This window comes from Anopheles moucheti, chromosome 3, assembly GCF_943734755.1.
Source record: "Anopheles moucheti chromosome 3, idAnoMoucSN_F20_07, whole genome shotgun sequence".
NCBI lineage: Eukaryota > Metazoa > Arthropoda > Insecta > Diptera > Culicidae > Anopheles > Anopheles moucheti.
In genome coordinates, this window is record NC_069141.1 from 39,968,508 (window position 1) to 39,988,277 (window position 19,770).

The 19,770-nt window shown below is 41.4% G+C and overlaps 2 protein-coding genes across 2 annotated transcripts in view; both read left to right on the forward strand.

Moving 5' to 3' along the window:
* The first annotated feature begins 2,507 nt into the window (after nucleotides 1–2,507).
* LOC128305892 (uncharacterized) overlaps nucleotides 2,508–19,770 on the forward strand; it is a 62,850-nt gene continuing 45,587 nt past the window's right edge. The window contains exon 1 of the mRNA XM_053043523.1: nucleotides 2,508–2,759. Coding sequence (XP_052899483.1) covers nucleotides 2,696–2,759 — 64 coding nt within the window. The 5' untranslated portion in view covers nucleotides 2,508–2,695. The remainder of the gene's footprint in view (nucleotides 2,760–19,770) is intronic.
* On the forward strand, nucleotides 15,721–16,698 carry LOC128305893 (microsomal glutathione S-transferase 1-like). Its single transcript, XM_053043524.1, has 3 exons — nucleotides 15,721–15,917; nucleotides 16,046–16,122; nucleotides 16,376–16,698. The coding sequence occupies exons 1-3, from the start codon at nucleotides 15,792–15,794 to the stop codon at nucleotides 16,614–16,616; spliced, it is 444 nt and encodes a 147-aa protein (XP_052899484.1). The 5' UTR covers nucleotides 15,721–15,791; the 3' UTR covers nucleotides 16,617–16,698.

Consider the following 19,770-nt stretch of genomic DNA (forward strand, 5'->3'; position numbering starts at 1 on the left):
TTCGCTTGAACGTTTCATTGCCACGCAGAAGAAGACGCTAGGCAATCCTTTTGAGAAGAGGCTCTACCAAAGCAAAGCCAGGAATCGGTTGCATACTAAGTACAATCTTTCTTCATCATACCATCTTCACGAGCTGACATCCTATCCGGTTCAAGCTTCCGGCAGGTTCGTTTGCATATGGGTACATTTTCTTGACTTTTATTTCCCGCCAGCAGTACTTCTCCGTATCGCCTCCCTATCAACATGCAAAACACGTCGGGCCTGTGGCAGGCTCGATGTCAGGCATTCATTAAATTGTTGCTGAATTGTGCCGCATAAGAGATTAGAATATATTTCCCAAGCCAAGGCCTTGGTGACGGTTTCGTGGAAAACGTTTTGACAAGCGATCACGCACACGCGTACAGGGCTTGGATGTCTATTAGGCGTACAGTGAAGGGTGTGTTACTTTCAGCTCACAGAAAGGTTGTTATGTTTAATAATCCCAATTGGCTTTAGCTTACAGACCCGTCACTAGCGAAAGCGCTGTTATGTGTAGTGCAGCGGGAGCATGGATACATTTTAAAAAGTCAATATTATTTATGAAAATAAAAGATGAGCTTATACTTTCCGCACATCACTGTGCATCACTCCGCCACACAATAATATACCCGGTAGTATGGCGAAATCTGGCTCACTGTCACCAAAGGATCATACCAGCGTTTCATCTTCCCGCACCATGACCGTGACGGGGGGCTGATGTAGGCCGGGAATGAATAATCAAAACGAGCAATTTTCTCGTGTAAGAAATTGTGTACAGCAAGTGATTTTTATATGTAAGCGAAACCATCGCACCTCATCGCGGGTACCCGAATTTGGACGGGTCTGGTGAAATATTTCGTCTAAGCCACGGTTAGTACCGATGTTGTAGGTATGTGTACAAGTTTTCAGGGTACTCGGGCCTCAGAAGGCGAAAATTTCCCAATTTCAAACATGAATTATTCTCGGCCACTTATCATGGGGTGGTGTGCTGTAATGTAGGATTCATCAAAGGCACATGCATTCCACTAGGGCGAGTGGAATAAGCGGAGAAAGAATGAAGCTTTTGTTAGATTGCGAAATATTAAAGGACTCGACAGTAACAAGCACACAGGCAAATAATTTCGTAACATTAAAGACTTGGCGCTTTCGACACAGTATTCGTTGGCGCGCTTTAAAGAAATACTTGCTATTATCCATTGAACCTGTAAATGTGTTTGCAAAACGCAAATATGTTTACAGGCGAAGTATGCTATTCTTTTAATCTTTCCTCAAGGAATAAATTGCTTTGTTTAACAGTGGCAGTTTCTAACGCTTTAGAGTTTTTTTTTAAATTTCATTTCCTAGTTTATGTTAACGAAACTTAAAATACTTTCTTAAATCATTCCTCATTCCAATCCAAATTCTTTAAGATAAATAATTCATATTTCTAGAATAAACTTATTTATTAAATCATTTCTTGCTATATTTCCAGGTAGCTGACAGTTGGACACACCATGACACCATGACAAATGACCCGACAAGCCCTGCAGAAAGGGTTTTATATTTGGACAACAAATAAACAAATTGTCAAATACAAAAAATAAAAAATAACAATTAATGATGAATCCGAGCTGGAATGAAAGCTAAACCACGGGAACACCGAGAACACTCTTTGTAACGTATGTCAGAATGGTTGACAAGGCTGTTAGCAACTTATGTGTTTCTGTAACCTCAAAATGTTCGACTTGCTACAGAGAAACCGACAGCAAAACGTAACGATTTAGATTGGTTTACAAAAAAGCACCTTCCCCACAGTACACTACAGCTTCGAACGAAAATCAAGCAAAAACATCAACACAATAACACTTCGATGCACCGATGTTAGGCAGCAACGATGGAGCAACGGGACTTGCATTGGCTATACATTTAAGCCAACAAGCTAACAGGATATTTCCCTGGCTTTCCATTTGCCGGTGTTAAACCGGATCCGGTTAAGGTGGTTCTGGTTGCGTTCTCTCACCTTGCATATAATGGTTTGTGTCTGGCCAACCCTACCTGCAGCTTCTGGGTTCTATTTGTGGTTAAATTTGTGAATTTCCAACTACCCAGGAATGGCTTCGCCCTCCTTATATCCTTGGATGTTGTGTGTATATCTGAGCATGTTTTTTTTCGGAATCCAAAATGAAACACTTCAAGCGTAAGCTAACGTCCCATCAACTCTCAAGGCACTTCAGATTGGGATGCAAAAGGTTAGCCTTTAAAATCCCCCTTTGCCAATACATTCCCTATGCAACAGGGTGGTAGTATACCTTCGGACGTCAGTGCTGCTTCTTTTTAACATTTTTTTCTTTTTTTAATCTCTCGGTTCTCGCCATCAAAACGATTTAACAACCTACCGCTAGGTGGTTTGTGGGATAATAAAAAATGGTGCAGAAAAAGTGTAGTGAAACAGATTTGAAGCGACTGAAGATCGTGTGTGCATCGGTACTTGGGGTCAGCCTGCTGGAACCTCCTCCATACCTGAGAGAGTGTGCGTGTTTGTGAATGTGTAAATGTGAAACGAAAGCTACCTTCTGTACAAGCGAGTGTACGAAACACTAACCCGGAAACCGGCCAAAAATCATTCTCGACCTATTGGTAAGCGTCGTCGTGTGCGGAGCGGATCTGCAAGACAGAAGGGACTCCCTTACTGCCGACCATGGGTACACTTCCGAGCGTAATGGATTTACGGCTTCCCATCCTGTGGTTGCTGCTGGCAGCAGGTACGTGACTTGATGGTTCACTTAAAATTCTTATGCGCTTCTTTTCATTCATTTCAACGTTTGTTTGTGTGCCGATCTGAACTTTTCATACTGAGTGCAAGAGATTGTTTTCGGTACCGCAAAGCAGGGCCGTATTACTGTGCTGGAAACCATGATCCACAGGGGCCGCATAGATAGAGCTTGTGTGCATAACGCCTGGAAAAATTTCAGGATATTTGTTAGGAAAATACATCCTCAACGTTTTATTTCATATAACGAAAAGTACTTGTAATATTTCTCTGATAGCTCTAGTTAATATATCGTAATCTACGAACTACTGTGTTTCGGTTTATAACAGGTAATGAAAGTTAGAGGTGCTGCATATGAGAAACAAATAATGTATAAATATGTTCATTTTCTCCAAAGTATAATATATTATGCTCTTCAAATGGAACAAATCATTGAAGCTTTGCAGTTGGGATTGTAAAATTTATTTTCATACAAAATAATTACCATACACCTTACATTGCAAAAGAAAATGTTAAACATAAACTGTATACTTTGTGCGTCCTTTGGTTTGCATTTCCTTGCTTAGATCCCTATCGGCAAGTAATACGACTTTCACACGGAAAGCAATTATTAGCACTCCCTTGGCTGTACACAATGCGGAAGTTCAGCGCACGAAATAATCTCCATTGTTTGCTGAATCCCCATTCTACGTGCTTCAGGTATCTCAATTGCACCGAAAGATGAAAAATAAGATAGGAGGAAAAACGAATTAATGCAGCACTGCTCCGCCTCGCTAACGAGTCATCTGCGGTACAGAACAATTGGTAATGGAAGCGTATGAGCACGCAAAAGAGAACAAAGAATATCCCACACTTTTCCGACACTTTAGCCCGTGTCCAGCATTCGGACCCTTGAAGTGTACACATTTGTAACAAAGTGCAGAATGCAACCGTTTTGCAGGGTGGCGTTTGATGCGAAGCCAATGAAGCAGGATGGTTTCAAGGTAACACAATTGCGCGTCAGGTGTGAACACATCGTTTCCTAATTGCTTCAAGATTATATCATCACGCTGACCCTGTGGAAACATTACACTTATCAGTCCATTCGCTAGAGTGCTTGCTTTGATTAAAGCTAGAAGAAAGGACGCAATTCTTAGGTTTTGTGTTCTAAAATTAATACTTTATTGTTAAGACATAAAACCCTCTTTGTCCCCATTTTTTCTCTAAATAAATGATAATCTTAGTCTATTTACGATATTTTTTTCCGAGCCATACCTCGGGAGGTTATGGAATCAATAAAATGCTCATAAAAAGTATATATCGTTTTGATCAATTTTAAAGTAAATTTTCTTTCCTAAAATTATGAGTAAACTAAACGTACTATGATTCTACCAGTACGCTCTGCTGTGCAAATAGTTTTCTACCGGAAACATTAAAATAATGAATTTAATAACCGGAGCCAACAGCACCGGGCAGCCTTTTTAAGGGCGTCGTTGTCATTTCCCATGCGAATGTGGTTTTACTTTTCAGTTAAAGGAACTGACGTACACATGCCATGCTTCGCTTATCGCAGCACAGCGTATATAACGATCGTTAGTTTTAATTTGCTTGATATGGTATGTAATTAACAATGTGTGCATTGCGGGCAGCCCATCAAGGGTCGGATGAAGATGCTTTCTTCGATGCGGTTTCGATGCAACCAAACGTGCCAAACGAGCTTTAACGTCTGAACAACGTCTCCTCGGCAGCATTTTGCCCGAACAGACTTCACTAGCTAAATCTCGACCCAGACAAACGTTTCCTTCAAGAACCTCGGTGTATAAATGTGTAGGTGAGTGTCCATATGTGTGGGGGTGTGTGTATATTTATGCCATTACGGACCACCTAATGCAGCAGGACAAACTCATAACAAAAACGTTAGCTTCACCCGTCGGCGCAAGGGAAACCAACACAATACTCCTCCCCCGGGTTCTTTCTACGGTAAACCTTTGCAACAGAGAGCACTTTTGTTCAGTGACGTGTAAACCGCAGCCATCGTCACATGAAGATGAAACTTGAATGAAGGAAGAAAAAACCACCAAAAGGTACCAAATGCAGTAGCAAAACTAGCGTGAGAGCAACCGACCACCTTCCGAGGTTTTCTGCAAAAGGCTGTTCCATACCGGTGTTCCGGTAGATGGTACCGACCCAACTATAATATCTCGAGTGATCGACATAGGACGAGTGTGTATAATGAGTGTGTTTGAAGCAAACCTGGTAACGGAAAGGGTGAGCGAGAAACTACGAGGAAAGGAAAAGGAAATAGAATAGAAAACGTTCTGCATCAAAGTGTCAGTTTGCAAATGGTCAATGGTAAAAAATGGTTATGTTTGCATTTGTAGTTTCCTTTCCTTTGTGAGGTTTTTTAGTTCCTTTTTCTCATTGCAGAACTACGTAACACTTTTTATGTATTTTTTTACAGATTTAAGTTTTTTTTGCTTCAACCTTTATTAAAGCAACGTCGAGCAAAACTAAATGAGTTTCGGAAAATATAAAATTTACTTACTGTATATTAGTGATATGGATCTGCTGCATCAAGAATTGAAAATAATGTTTTTTTTTTTGCAGTAATGCAGTTAGAGAATTGAGAAAGTAATATGTAAGATATATTTTCCTGCTTAAATTGTTAAGCACACGTAAGACAAGTTTTGTGTGATTATGCTCCACTTAATGTGGGGATTGCCCAACGCGTTTTGAATGCCACGAACAGCCTGTAATGGGCTTGGCTGCTGCTACCAATACACCAACACACCTGAAGGATAAGAAAATATTGATGCTATTGTGCCACCACCAGGGATCTCTTTGATTGTGCTGCTAGGTACAATGTCCGATGCAAACGAACGAATCGTGATGCCTTTAGTCGTATAATCACTATAATGGCGTGAGTACCCAGGTACCGAAAACACATTCCATAATTCGTGGCAGCCTTGTTCTAGAAAGTAGCTACCGGAAAATCTATGTACATGTTCTGTCTTTATTTCTCTCTAACGCTACTGTTCTTAGCAATCAGTTCGAGCTTTCGTGCACCTGACAGCTGCTGATGGTATGCCAGTGAAACCAAGAAAGGGCAATCGGGCAAGGGGTGGAAAGACGCATTCCAAGATAAGCAAGTAGAAGTAGAAAGTCTCGTGCAGCTGGCTTACTTTGTTCGGGTGTGAACTGTTTTAACTGTTTTCTCGGAAGCACAAGAAGAAATGAAGCTGTTTTAAGATGATTATTGGGTTTGTGGTTTTGCCAGTAACTACACTACCAAAGCCAAAACTAATCTATTTCACAGAAGGGGTTGTTTCTAAAAATGCTTTGTTCTCGTGAAAGGTTGCATGGATATTGAAATTGAAAATGGATCCTTTTCTTAGGCTGGCGACATATTGGAGCTACTGTAACATGCATCATGACATGTGTACTTAATTACAATTCATTACTTAATTACATTATGAAGAATTCTAAATGTTACACAGCATACCACAACACATTCTTGTTAGGTAATATTTGATAAGTAATTTATTTTGGACTTCTTTACAAGACTCCGATATTATTTGAAAACATTTCTTACTTGCTATATTTGCAAAAACACTGACTTTGTTGAAATAAACTTACCATATCCGTTTTTATTAAGGGTTTTTGATTAAGGGATCATAAATATGTTTAACTTTTCGTTAAGTTTTAAAAGTATGCATCCTGCAAAATGCCATTACATAAATCATAAAATGAATGGTATATAAAAGGAATATTATAATACATACTATCCCCCGTGTGCAGGACTGAGTATTCAGCTACGGGGGAAATGTTAAAAAACGAACTAACAGATCTAGAACTTTTCAGCCGCAACAGAGCTCCGATTATCTGCAGGACTACTACTAGGAACTATAGATGATCCGTCGCTAGTAATTAGAATTTCGTTTGTGTTCTGGCAGCACTGCCAAAGGTGACAGTTTGAACGTAAGCGACATTCACGTTCAGTTCTATTCTTAACGGCATCCAAGTAAGACGTATTTTATGTGTTAGAGAATAAAGGTTATAAGGACAAGAAGACATACATGCTATCCTGGAAAGTGCAGTTGATCATACGCCGGTCACAGCTAAAAAGATAGCCGCAGCTACTGCAACGGATAGTGTACTGAAGCAAGTGATGCATTGCTTGAAAACAGAGTGGCCTGCAACGGGAAAAACGATTACAGAAAAGGAATTCAAATCATTTTTCAACCGCAAAGAAAGTTTATCTGTAGAAGACGGATGTATTCTGTACGGGCAAAGAGTAGTAGTACCCAAGTGTTTCCAAAGACAGGTATTGCAGCAGTTACACTGGGGACACCCCGGTATAGGTCGCATGAAAAATCTCGCCAGAAGTTATGTATATTGGCCTAACATAGACTGCCAAATAGAGGAAAAAGTACGAGAATGTGGAAGTTGTGCAAGAGCCGCAAAATCACCACCACACTCACCTCCCGTAGACTGGCCAGCACCAGATGGTCCATGGCAACGCGTGCATGTGGATTATGCGGGACCAATCCAAGGGAAATATTTCCTCATCATAGTGGACGCGTACTCCCGATGGCCGGAGATTTTTGAAACATCGACTACCACTTCTACAAAAACTCTTCAATTGCTAAGGAGCTGTTTTGCACGGTTTGGTATTCCGGTAACAATCGTGACTGATAACGGAACTCAATTTACTAGCAGTGAATTCGACAATTTCTGCAAGGAAGTGGGTATCACCCACATCCGTACGGCGCCATATCACCCACAATCGAACGGTCAGGCGGAGCGTTTTGTGGATTCTATGAAACGAGCGTTCAAGAAAATTAACATGGGGGAACCTCTACAAGAAACTCTAGATGTGTTCCTGGCCACTTATCGCTCAACACCAAGTGACACGACAAAAGGAAAGTCTCCAAGTGAACTCATGTTTGGAAGGAAGATACGAACAAGTCTCGATCTACTTCGACCAGTATTAGTGCACACTAATAACAGTATGCAGAACGGGCCATTAAAGCGACGATTTGTAGCAGGTGACACAGTGTTCGCTAAATTACACCACGGTAACAAATGGTCTTGGGAGCCTGGAACGATTATTGAAAAAATCGGAAATGTGATGTACAACGTATGGCTGGAAACATCGCGAGCTAGGTTGATACGGGTACATATCAACCAACTACAAAGTCGTAGTGAAGCATCAGAGGTTGGAGGGACATATCAACTGCCTTTGACTGTTCTGATCGACGAATTCGGACTTCCACAGCAGCAGACGACAGACGAGGGCGCTGACAGTGGAAACGCCTTGGATAACGAACAGGCGCAACCCGAACGTGTTACAGCGGAAGAAACTGCCAGCCGCATACCAGTAGCAGTAAGGACATCGAGTAGACGACCGATACGGCTGCCACCGCGTTTCGAACCCTACGTAATGTTTTAAAGGGGGAGATGTTCTGGCAGCACTGCCAAAGGTGACAGTTTGAACGTAAGCGACATTCACGTTCAGTTCTATTCTTAACGGCATCCAAGTAAGACGTGTTTTATGTGTTAGAGAATAAAGGTTATAAGACGTAACAGTTTGCTGTCTTGCGATCGGTATCTAGATACCAACAAATGTTGCACGAACCTCGCGCTAACACAGTGTACGGTAACTAACGCCCCACTTGCAGCAATGATTAGGTGATTCAATCATCGCTCGTGTCAGTTCGATTTTATGATGTCTATGTCCCAATTTTAAAGATCGTTGCGCTTATTCTAATTTCAATCTATGATTCTCTTTTAACCGTACTAGGTAGACGAATTAATTAATAAACATTAAACATTGAGGATTATGTGCCGCTAAAGCTGAACATTAGCAAGAATCAATTTTTGGTGAGAAAAGAAAGCTGAATTTGAATAAATAATAGCTTACAACACCAATTAACGATGCAAATAGAGATATACGAGGATAGCAGCATTAATTAAACCACAATGTGCAAATAAGCTCCGCCTAATTGCATAATCACAAGCTCATTGTGATTTGAAAACCATTCCTATGTAATAATCTGCACATCCACGCGATACATGACAGAAAAATGGCAGAAAGATAGTAGGTACCTCTTAAGTGCGATACAATTTTCTCCAAGGAAAGGCATCTTGTTCGCAGGTGTAGACATCTAGCAGCAACGTCAGGAGGCTAAGATTTTCACACGATAATCGTCTCATTAGCACGTTCTTACTGATCATCTTTGGTCACCGATGCGCCCAATTTAACCGCCGGGCGCAATTAATGTGCTTCTTCCTTTGCACGAGCACTTCTGATATTTACTTTTTTTTCAATGATGTCATGAGCTCATAAGCAACCGTTTACCGGTGTTTTGTGATTCCTGCTTGTTTCTTGTTTCTGGTGCACAGGTCGAACACCATCAGCCTGTTTCGTTTAAATACAGTTTATACTAACGATAAAATCAATTCTTTTCATTACCATCGTAGTTCCGTATTCAAGTTCATATTCTTCAAGGGATCCTTCCTGTTTCAGTTTGGTTGTATACTTTGTGCATGTTAAACTTATTATACTATCATTCTTAACAGCTCTATCGGTTATCGGTAAATGCAAAAATGAAATTGGATATGAAATGTTTCAAAGAAGTAAAATTTAATAGTACTAATATAGATTATTCAGTTCTTATAGTTCATAAAACTTTACGTTGTATTATTGTTTTCTTGAAACATTCATTTTATAGTTTTCATATAAAATGCAATTGCAATTGGGTAAATAAATACGAAACGTCTAATCAAATGTAATATTTTTGACCGTTCACGGTTTATGATCAATCGTTTAGATACAACCCATGCAAATTGACTGTAAATGTTTATGTTCCTTGTGAATTTCATACTTCAAACCTAATTAGCTCAATACCGAAAGAATGGTGGTGACATCTAGTTTTAATCTGCGATTCCGCGGGATAAGAACTGCTTCATTAATACACATTTCTGTTCAGCATCCACCATTCCTCTGGCACATTGCAAAGATCCAAAGCGCATCTTCAGAATTCGAGCTAGATAATGACAGCGACTATCAAATGTGAAAATCGATACTTGCTCTCAAAGCAACGCAAAGCCATTTAGAAGCAGCACTCACTTTTGCAAGGGCACTGATGGAAAATATTCGAAACCGAGCTAATTTTCTCATGTTCTTGCAAGACCGAATAGAGACGGTATTTCCACAACAGCAACCGGCAGCAGCAGCAATGCTCGGATCATAAAAGAACCGTGCATCGAACAAATCAGCATACCGGAATAAAAGCTGCCTAAAAGCAACAACAGTCTCAGAAGAATAAACATACCGAATGGGGCAGCACTGAACCCATCACAGAAACGCTCCGATATGCAGGCCGAATCCCCGGCAGCATAACAAAGATTGCCAATAAAAGCGAAATGGCTTCCAGCTTGCCATTTCTTCGATTGCTGCTCGAACGCACCAGAAGGATAAACTTAACCTTCGTCCTGTTTCTCCCTGCGCTTGCGTTTGCGTTTTGCGGGTACGAAGGCACCACGGGGAAAATCGTTGTAGGATAAAAATTGCCAGGATTCCTTCGAGTTCAGTAAATTGGAATTTTCCTCCCTAATTATCTCACGGCCACCAGCGGAAGGTTCCCGCAACGAGCGTCACGCGAAAGCGTTTCACAACTTCACCGGGAACGTCGGGATCCGTTCGTGAGTGAGAAGGATCCGTTCCTTGCGCGCGGCATTGTTTGTGTGTGAGATTTCTGTTAAAGCGCACCACCAGCGATAGTTCGCTACTTCAGTCTGTTGAACGACCGTTCTAGTGCGTTTTTGTGAAGCGAAGCCGAGATTGCTAAAATTATGTGGCTTCGCACGAGCTAGTCTGCATCAATTCACTTCTAGTGCTACAGGAGAGCCTTGGGTCTTAAAATGACTCAACAATGTTCTTCCGTTGCCAGCAGGCAACCTACATATACCAACGACATTAACCAAACCTCCCGGTTGGCACATCACCACCGTTTGCACTATCTTCCCTGCATCTCCAGAGAGTAATGGAGTTTAGATGAAATGGAAGACGGCCGAGGCCGAGAGCACAGGGAAAAGGTACCGATCGACTCTTGATTGCTGTTCAATGTTTACTCATTCATTATCCTCATCATCATCATCATCATCAACAACATGAGCGGCACGGGCGGTATAAGTGGGAACTTCTTTCGGCGAATGCTTAACATTTTCCTGCTGCAATCCTTTCTCATCCCGGCGTCCTTGGGAAAGCACTCGACACATAGACGAAAAGCGATGAGCGTGACTTGGCACGATCGTTGAGTCATTCGAAAGGCCTGCCCGATCCCACATCCTGCGCTTTCCGGGCCGAAGAAAGCACCAACCCGAGGATGAAACGGCACATAACTTGAGCACCAGTTTCAGCGCTAATTCCTTTTAAACGGGGCTCGATTAGAATCTCGATTAGAAGATGTACCACCATCGCCCAGCTCAGCATGATGATGGTCGGAACGACCATTCTTGACGAGCGCACGGTCGCAAAGCGGTGCAGTTCGATGACTTTTAATGGCCGGTTTTGTGATCTGTCGTGCGTTAAGACATAATCAAGTCGACCGACCGCCCTCGGATTGGACAGGAACCCTCCGAGCGTGTATCCGCTGATAGCAATTCCGGAAACAGGAAATATGTTTTGCGGACAGTTTTAGTGTTCTCCCTACCATGAGGAGTGTGGTGTCATGAGCGCTGCGAGGTTTCGATTCCGATTGCAGTGTTGTTAGCACAGCGAGACGCTTCCGGCATATACCGCTGGCTGATGGACGCAAATCGGAAATGTCACCATGGGATTGGTACAGAAAATGTCTCTATAACAGACAGAGCGTCCCGAGGCAGGGGAAAGCAATTAAATGATTGATTGATTGCTTTTCTTCCTTGCGGATCCAGCACAGGAGGAGGTCCTCGCAGAAAGCGAGAAATTATTATCTCACATCGTGTGAACTTGAGAGGGAATCATAATCTGTGCTGTACATCCTAATGAAATAAGCATTTGGTAATTGTGTAAAGGGGCATTATGGCACTGTGGGCGTTTGTGTACAATCTGAAACAAGTTATTGCATTGTCTGTCATGGTTTAGTTAATGAAAATAGGTAGTTGGGGAAAATGAAATATTTCAGAGGAGTGATTCATGGCAAAGAAAAACTAAAATTCTTGAGGGTCTCAATCGATTTGTGATGTCATCAAAACATGGTAGGCGATTGCAACAAAGCTCAAAACTGCATAAACTGCTCCTTTTCTGTTGATCAATGCTGGGTATTTCTGGTCAATCGTTAATTTTAAATAAACCAGTTGTTAACGGTACAGCTCAATGTAGAGAATGGCCATACGGAGGCTCAACAATTTCCGTCAAGTTTCACCAAATACCCAATAGAACCTTCCAGTTCCTGGATTACCCGTCATTTAAGTTGCTGTGCCAGGTTTTGAACAAAATTTTTTTCGCACAATATTGTCTTATTTGATTAAATTTTCATCACCAGCTAAGAAAATCGATCAATCCTGTTTTTTTTATTGGAATGGAATATATACATAGAACTTTCTTAAGAATCCAACTTCAAGCAAATGGGCTGAAAACATTTTTAGTTCTTTACAGATCTTCAGTTCGTGTCGTACTAACATCTCGGTCGGCTTTGTGATGCATGAGTAAATGGTTTTCCTTTTCCCTAACATAATATTTATATTATTTGCTTAAAACAAAATAGGTGAAGAATTTATTAATTGCATAAATATGCAATTTTCCTGTAGGTAGTATAGAAGTGTTTTTTTTGTGCCTGATTCATGAACACATCAGAAGGATGAAAAAATAAATCGATATTGAATTTTAAATCGAAGTCAAACGATGAAAGTAAACAAGAACGAGTAATATAAAATGCAAATTTATAATTCCATTCATTTCCCAACCATACCAAGCTTCTTTCTCCCTTATGACAAATCGTAAAATCCAAACTTGGCACCGGGTAAATATAATCAGTCGCTCGAATCTCACGTGGAAACTGGTAGCTTTTCGCTAGCGCTCTGATTATTTGCCATATTAAAAACCAACAAACGTTTCGGGGAATTATATTGGAATAAAAAATAACCTCCATTAAAGGCAAAATAAACGTACGGTTCCCATTTCGGATGCGACACTTTTCCCCAACTGCCCTGTCAGTGTCGTAGGGTGCTCGCAAAGTTTCCGCGATCATTGGCCTAGGGTTTCATTGGGTGTGCCGCGATACGGTGTGCATACATCGAACCGCAGCCACTGCAAGGCAAGGTGACAAGCAAGAAACGTACGGAAATTCAACGCCACATAGCAAGCCTGGCCGGAAGGCCAGGAGGAAGTTGTGCGCCGGTGTGAGGAGTGTGAGAAAAAGGTAATGAAATAAAAACATCCACTCAAGGCGAAGCGACCTTTTAAAACGAGATTATGCTAGTCCGAGCCATCGTCCAACATTTTCCTTTCTTTCCCGAAGGATTCGCGTTGGGTTTGGTTTTCGGTTTTTCCACCAGACCGGACCCGGTTTGAGCGGTTACCGCGGGTGTCCTTTTTCCACGGCAAATCATCTGAACGCCACAAACTCGAACAAGGCCAATGCAAACCCCGTCGTCTGCAATCTGGCCCAAGCTGGTGATAATAACTTTTCACGCCGTCCCAATCCACGCTGCCCGCGCTGCCTCTTGACCGTTGCGTATTTTTGTCTGCTACAGTACACATTATTCCTTTCATACCTTTCTCGTTGTTGCGCACACTTTGTGTCCACTATTCGGCTCATCGCGCTTTTTTGTAGGAATTCATTTTTACTCTTCCATTTTGCCATCCTTTCCTCCGAACCTGTTGTCCACCCGGGTTTTGCTCATTCTCTCAGCTGGTACTCGCCTTCGTTCGAAGCCTTTAGTGTTGAATTTGAAATTGCAGAATTTTAATATGCTGTGGTATCTTATTTTTTCATGCACTCCTCGCGACGTCGTCATCGTGGTTTGTTTGAGTTTTGGATTAACTTTTACGAACCCACTCACGACCATCCGGACGCTATGGGTTTGGCACAGTACAAAACCAACAGTGAAGGATCTTCCCAACCATCGGAAACGAAATGTGCTGCAGTCGTTTTCTGTTCCATCTTTAACAACAAGAGGAGAAAAGAAAGGAGAGAAGAGAAGTTTGTACATATTTTTCAGCTCAACTTCTCTGTCCGTGCTTACCGTGCCTGCGCGTGTTGTGCTTTTATTTTGATATCATATTTTTACACCACCAAAGGTGCACCGCTCACGGTTAGTGCCCAGCAGATCGTCACAGATCACAAAAGTGAACAAATGGCATAAATTATGATGATACCGTCCGTGACCCCGAGAGTTGGCCGGGGTTAAAGAGTAGGAGCATGATAAAACTTAAACCACCGGGCGTTATAACCGGGTCATCCTACTGATGGTCATCGTTTCACCGTGTCTGTGGAGGTGACCGAAGCGAGCGGGGAACCTCCCACAGCACGGAATGACGCTGACGTCGGGTCCGAAGAGCACTTGTCCAAATTTTACATCCTTCAGATGGTACAAAATTTGAATATTGTTGGGTTCGAATTTATTACCACTGGAGTCCCCCTTTTAACGCGGCTCCGCAAACGATAATAGTGATGAGGTTTTATGTCGTTGATAGTGAGTGAAGCTTTGCACATTGTGGTAAAGTTGTGAGCGTGAGAAAAGATGAGCATTCATCACTTGGGCTTGGAAAGGCTATACGGCAGGGTGAAGTGTTTTATCCACTTTAGAGAACTGCAGTCTCATCGTAACTTACCCGGAACCGCTATGATGTCATCCGACGGTGATGGTTGCGAAAGTGTGCTCATTGCCTAAACCCACAAAAAATACACACAAACAATATCTATTGCTTTCCATGAGAGGGCTATAAGAAAAGAAACGATGGGAAGGATATGTGGATGGATATTAAGAAAATAAGTGTTTGCGGTACTCGTAAACACACCAATCGGTCATGAGGTATGTTTACATAGCAAATGCTCATTTATGGTTGTGGTTGTGTTACGGTCAAGAGTTAAGATGAGAGATGATTACAATATCATTTTTGGGCATAAATAATATACACCTTAACAATTATTAAAATGATGTAAGAAAAACGTATAGAAACAATTGTTAGAAAACGACTGGCTTGCTAACGAATTTAATGAAACAAGACTTTTTTTGCCGGACACAGTTCTCACGTGAGTGCCAACAAATTGGTCTTTATTCTTTAATTATCGTTTGAGAAAGAGGTCACAGGCGCATCCTGCGACCGGGTTTATCCTTTTGTCCTTCTTCCTCCTCTAAGTCGCTTTTCACTTTTCCCTAGCTCTCTCTCTCTCTGACAGGTCGTTGGGAACGTTTTACCCACTGTTGTTATGGTAATCTTGTACAACCTGAAAATAAACAGAAACTTTTCATACATTCCGGAATTTTTCTATCTGCTCTGTAATATTATAATAATTGCTTCCAGTAATAATTTATAAGTCAATTTAAATGAAACTAATTTATTTTGTTGTTAGTCAAGCAACATTAAAAATACCGTATAATGTTTTATGCAATATCATCAGTACATACATATTTTAATGAAAATATGATAATTTCACATCAAAGAAATGTAGTTTGTACCACTGCCCAACTCGCCCTTGAGCATTCTATCACAAATCTCGCTTCATATCGCAAACACACACGGTCGCATTAATTGCGATTATTTTTCTCACGGTAACGTATGCGCATAAATTCATTACCTTGCCTGTACAACGCACACATGCGTGCTGGCCATTATCTGCCAGTCGCCGATATAGCACAAGACACTTCTGATAAGCCTCTCACTATACCCTGATAAGGGGAGACTAGATTCCGAGTGGCAGCCTTCTTCAAGCCGGGCCTTTCGGACCCCTAGTATTATTTCACCTTTCGTGCGATAAGCATTACCTAACAGCCGGGTGCCAGTTCCTTTGCACCAGATTGCTCCAGTGTTGCCTCTTTTGAAACCGGTATCATCATGTCGGGAGTGTTCGGACAGGTCGAACCGGCCGTTTTCCAAGCCTATGCGTTCTGGGCTGCCGTACTCGGGCTAAAGATGCTGCTCATGTCGGTGCTGACCGGACTGCAGCGTGGCTCCAAAAAGGTAACTGGAATGGCCGAAACCAAAATGGACAAAACTCCACAACTCGCTCTCCGGTTTCCCGTGCGGAGGACGGAGCGTTAATCCCCGATTTGTGAATCTTGTCGTCTCTAACTGGCTGCTCGTTTCAGGTCTTTTCGAATCCGGAAGATGTTAAGCCGGGAGGCAAAGTTGCGTATGACGATCCGGATGTGGAGCGTGTTCGACGGTATGTAACTACGTCTGTTGAAGTTATGCCATGTACACACGGGTTGGCTTACTGCCCAGTGTTGACGGTCCGGAATGGAATACGGGCTCGGAATCCATGCTTTCCCACGAGCTGAAATCCAAATGCAACAAATTTCCAATTCCCATTTTCTGCGTGGTTTCGTTGCTGTTTTGTGACCGCACCGCTCGGAATGCTTATCAAGCACATGTTTGAAACCCCATCTTTCATTTTTCTTTCTTCCCAATTCCTTCAGTGCCCATCTGAATGATATGGAAAATATTTTGCCGTACTTCATCATCGGCTTTCTGTACATGTTCACTAACCCAAGCGTAACCGTCGCCGTCAACCTGTTCCGACTCGTAGCGGCTGTTCGCATCTGCCACACGGTATTCCATGTGTTCGTACCGGTGCCCAAGTTCCGGGGAATGGCGTGGGCAACCGGGTTCTTCACGACCGCTTTCATGGGCATCATGATAGTGCTGCACTTTCGGTAGAATTCCGGAACCACCCTAACTGGAGCAAGAAAATGGAGTGAAAATAAAACTGGCCCTCGTGCTTCCGGAGGGACGAACGAGTTGCCCGGGTGTCAAAAAGCTTATCAGCCTTAAGTGTACTTAAAATCCATTCTTTTTGCCAGCGCAGGAAACCCGGAACGGAGAGTCGTGAGGGTGCATATTGAAAGAAAAATCATTACTATTCAGTGCGCATTTTCTTAAATCGACTCATAATGGCTGGAAAACGATCAGTTTTCAGTTGTGCAGGGCCCCTCAGACGATGAACACTCTTTGACACGTTCTGCGTCGGTTCAAAAGCTCGTTTTGCTTGTGGACGGAATGTTGTTTGCTATCGGTATACGTGAAGTGTATATGTGTTTTAGGTGCTCCAGGAACCTCCAGGCCGCCGGCCTCGGATGCAGATGTTACAAAGACAACGTTGTTGCATGTGCCCACGTTGAGGTGGAGATGTTGCTAAAATCTATTCGAAAGCATGCTTCCTTGCCAGGTCATGTTTTTTTTTGTCTATTGCGATTTTCTACCATCTTTGAAAGTTTCTTTTTTGTGTTTTTTTTTGCTGTCATCTTGCGTGAGAACGGAACAGAAAACAAGGAAAGCTGATGGAAGCGAATGTGTTTGAGTGCAAAAGCGGTGTGAAAGGAAATCAAGAAAAGCTTACGATAAAAAGGGTGCTAACGTGCCGTCAGCCGTAACGTGAAACTATGAAAACAATTGTTTTCTAATCTGGAACGTGATGTCTCCAGAAAACTGACACCCAGCCAAGGGATTGGTTCCCATCGAACTTGTATCCAGAGTTGAAGGATCGTTGGTTTGGATGCTTTTTAAAGCTTGATGTTCGTTTGAATTTAACGGCAACTTATTTCTTCTTTGTTTATTTATGATCGAAAATTCATTTTTTTCTATTAGTTTTGCATTTGAACACAAAAGAAGCAATTGAAATTGTACAATTTAAAATATATTTTCATTTAAAATTGGATTTTAAATGTGTTTTTTTTAAGTAAGTAAAGCTAACTCAATTTGATTAAAACATTTAAAAAATGTAAAATAGAATCTTATTGCTTAAAGCTCATTTAATCGAGTATAGTACGCATACGAAAATAATGTGCTCCTCGTTTACTAGCAAAAGTTTAAATAAAACATACTTGATAAACAAAAAATATAACAAAACACAAATTAGGTCGTCAAAACAGGCTTGAAATTCGTGTAAATGCCTTAGATGTCTGTCTCATCGAAAAGATTATCATTTTCTGTTCCGCCCAGAGCATTTGAAATTCCCGTTTTCTTGAAAGAAAGTGAACACTATACTCGATGAATTACAGTCAGTATTACATGTTTTTTAAATACATCAATCAGCTTGTCCCATATCGCTTCACTAGCCCCTTGTACAAATTCTCCCTTCACTTTACCTGCTTTTTGAACAAAACTGGTATACGCATATGACAAAAAGAATAAAAAAAAACTATAACTGATAAACCATAAAAATACCAAATTTCGACCCTTATCTTTGGATTGTAAAACCTGAACAAATAAAACACTGTCTTATATACTGTATCAAGGTTTAAAGCATAAATGTTCATTTCGAATGATCAGATCAGCATGTTCACAAACGAAACATCGTAACATAGCATGACTTGTCTGATTTCACCGCACGAACGTTAGTTTGGGCTGTTGATGACGTTTAGTATTTTATTGATTTAGCTTCTAGCCATTTTGTTGACCTCCACCAAAACAGCTTGCTTGACTGGTACCGAGAGTGTAGAGGAAATCGATGATGCCCACAGGCAATTGACTGTTACGTGCAGTGAGCGATCTTCTCGAGCATCGATGCATCGATCCGAAGAGCATGGGAGCTTTATAAACGGACCGGAGTCAAAGATGACGCTGATATTTGCGCACCGACTCGTTACGCAGTGCCTCGGGATGTTGGAGAACGTGCCGAAAGGACTGTTTCCTTCCTGCAATTGGTTTTCGGGTCATGTGGTCAAGTTAGCAAAACATCCTTTGCCTGTGAGCGCTTGACAAGCTACAACATTGCTTCTTCATTCGCCCGAACGGAAGATGGACGTTTCATACATATATGCATCTATCGGACCATGAATTGGTGTGGCATGGCCGACGGGCAGTTACCGTATCAATTCAACTGCAGAAGAAGGTCACGCATTCTGGTGACACACTGTTCTATTTCACTGTTGGTCGCCGAATTATCATCAGCAGAAAGAAAATCCAACTGCGTAAAACATTACATAATGCCTGCATTGAATTTTTCGAATGAACTGCCATCTTGCAAATGGAACCTTCAACTTACAAATATATTGAATGACACATTAGAAAACATCTGACACAAAGAGTGAACATCTTATTGCTTTAATCAGGTTTTTTATTGTAAAAAGCTCTGTGAATTCATCAATGTTACATGGAACAAAGAAACAAAGAATGTTCTGTTTGGATAGTCTTGCATCGATGACATCTTGTTGGTCTTCAGGAAGGGTTTGAATTAATTGAAGATGAAATGAACATTATACTTCACGGAATGAAAAACTAAATTTAATCAAGTTAAGTTATTTGATATTAGACAATCAATGCACCATCCTTCATACAAAAAACAAGCATAAATCATACAAAACATTTAATCTGAGAATTGGTGCAAAGATAAATTTATTCCAAAATCAATTATGACTTAATTGTTTATAATGTCTATATGATGTAACAAATGAATTTCATTTAGTGCTGAACAGGCATGGCGTCTGTTGGACTACAATAATTAAATCGATTTTTTTAATTAACTCTTTTGCATCTCATTCTCCCGGTATCGATCATGGTATAATTAAATCAAAGTGAAATAATTATTTGTGATTTATCCTTTGCAAAGGAACAGTCTGTGACGGGAACGTTGGGGAACAGGGAACTAAACCCAGACCCGTGTTTTATTCATGCAGTCTTCGTGTTATTCTGTTTGAAGCAGCGATCATCAACCCATCGTCATAAAGTAGACCCGGGTAGCCCGCGTTGTCTAATCGTTAATCGTTAAACTTTCGGTCCAAAGTAATTAACAACCGGACTGGTTGGTGAGAAACACCCGGTATGCCGTACAATTTATTTAATGCAAATTAGTCACCGACAAAGATGCCCGCAG

What these genes read in the sequence shown, in the direction of transcription:
- LOC128305893 (XM_053043524.1), top strand. Translation starts at nt 15,792, where the DNA reads ATGTCGGGAGTGTTCGGACAGGTCGAACCGGCCGTTTTCCAAGCCTAT. An exon ending in TGCAGCGTGGCTCCAAAAAG is followed by an intron (nt 15,918 to 16,045) that starts GTAACTGGAATG and finishes TGCTCGTTTCAG; the next exon opens with GTCTTTTCGAATCCGGAAGA. An exon ending in GATGTGGAGCGTGTTCGACG is followed by an intron (nt 16,123 to 16,375) that starts GTATGTAACTAC and finishes CAATTCCTTCAG; the next exon opens with TGCCCATCTGAATGATATGG.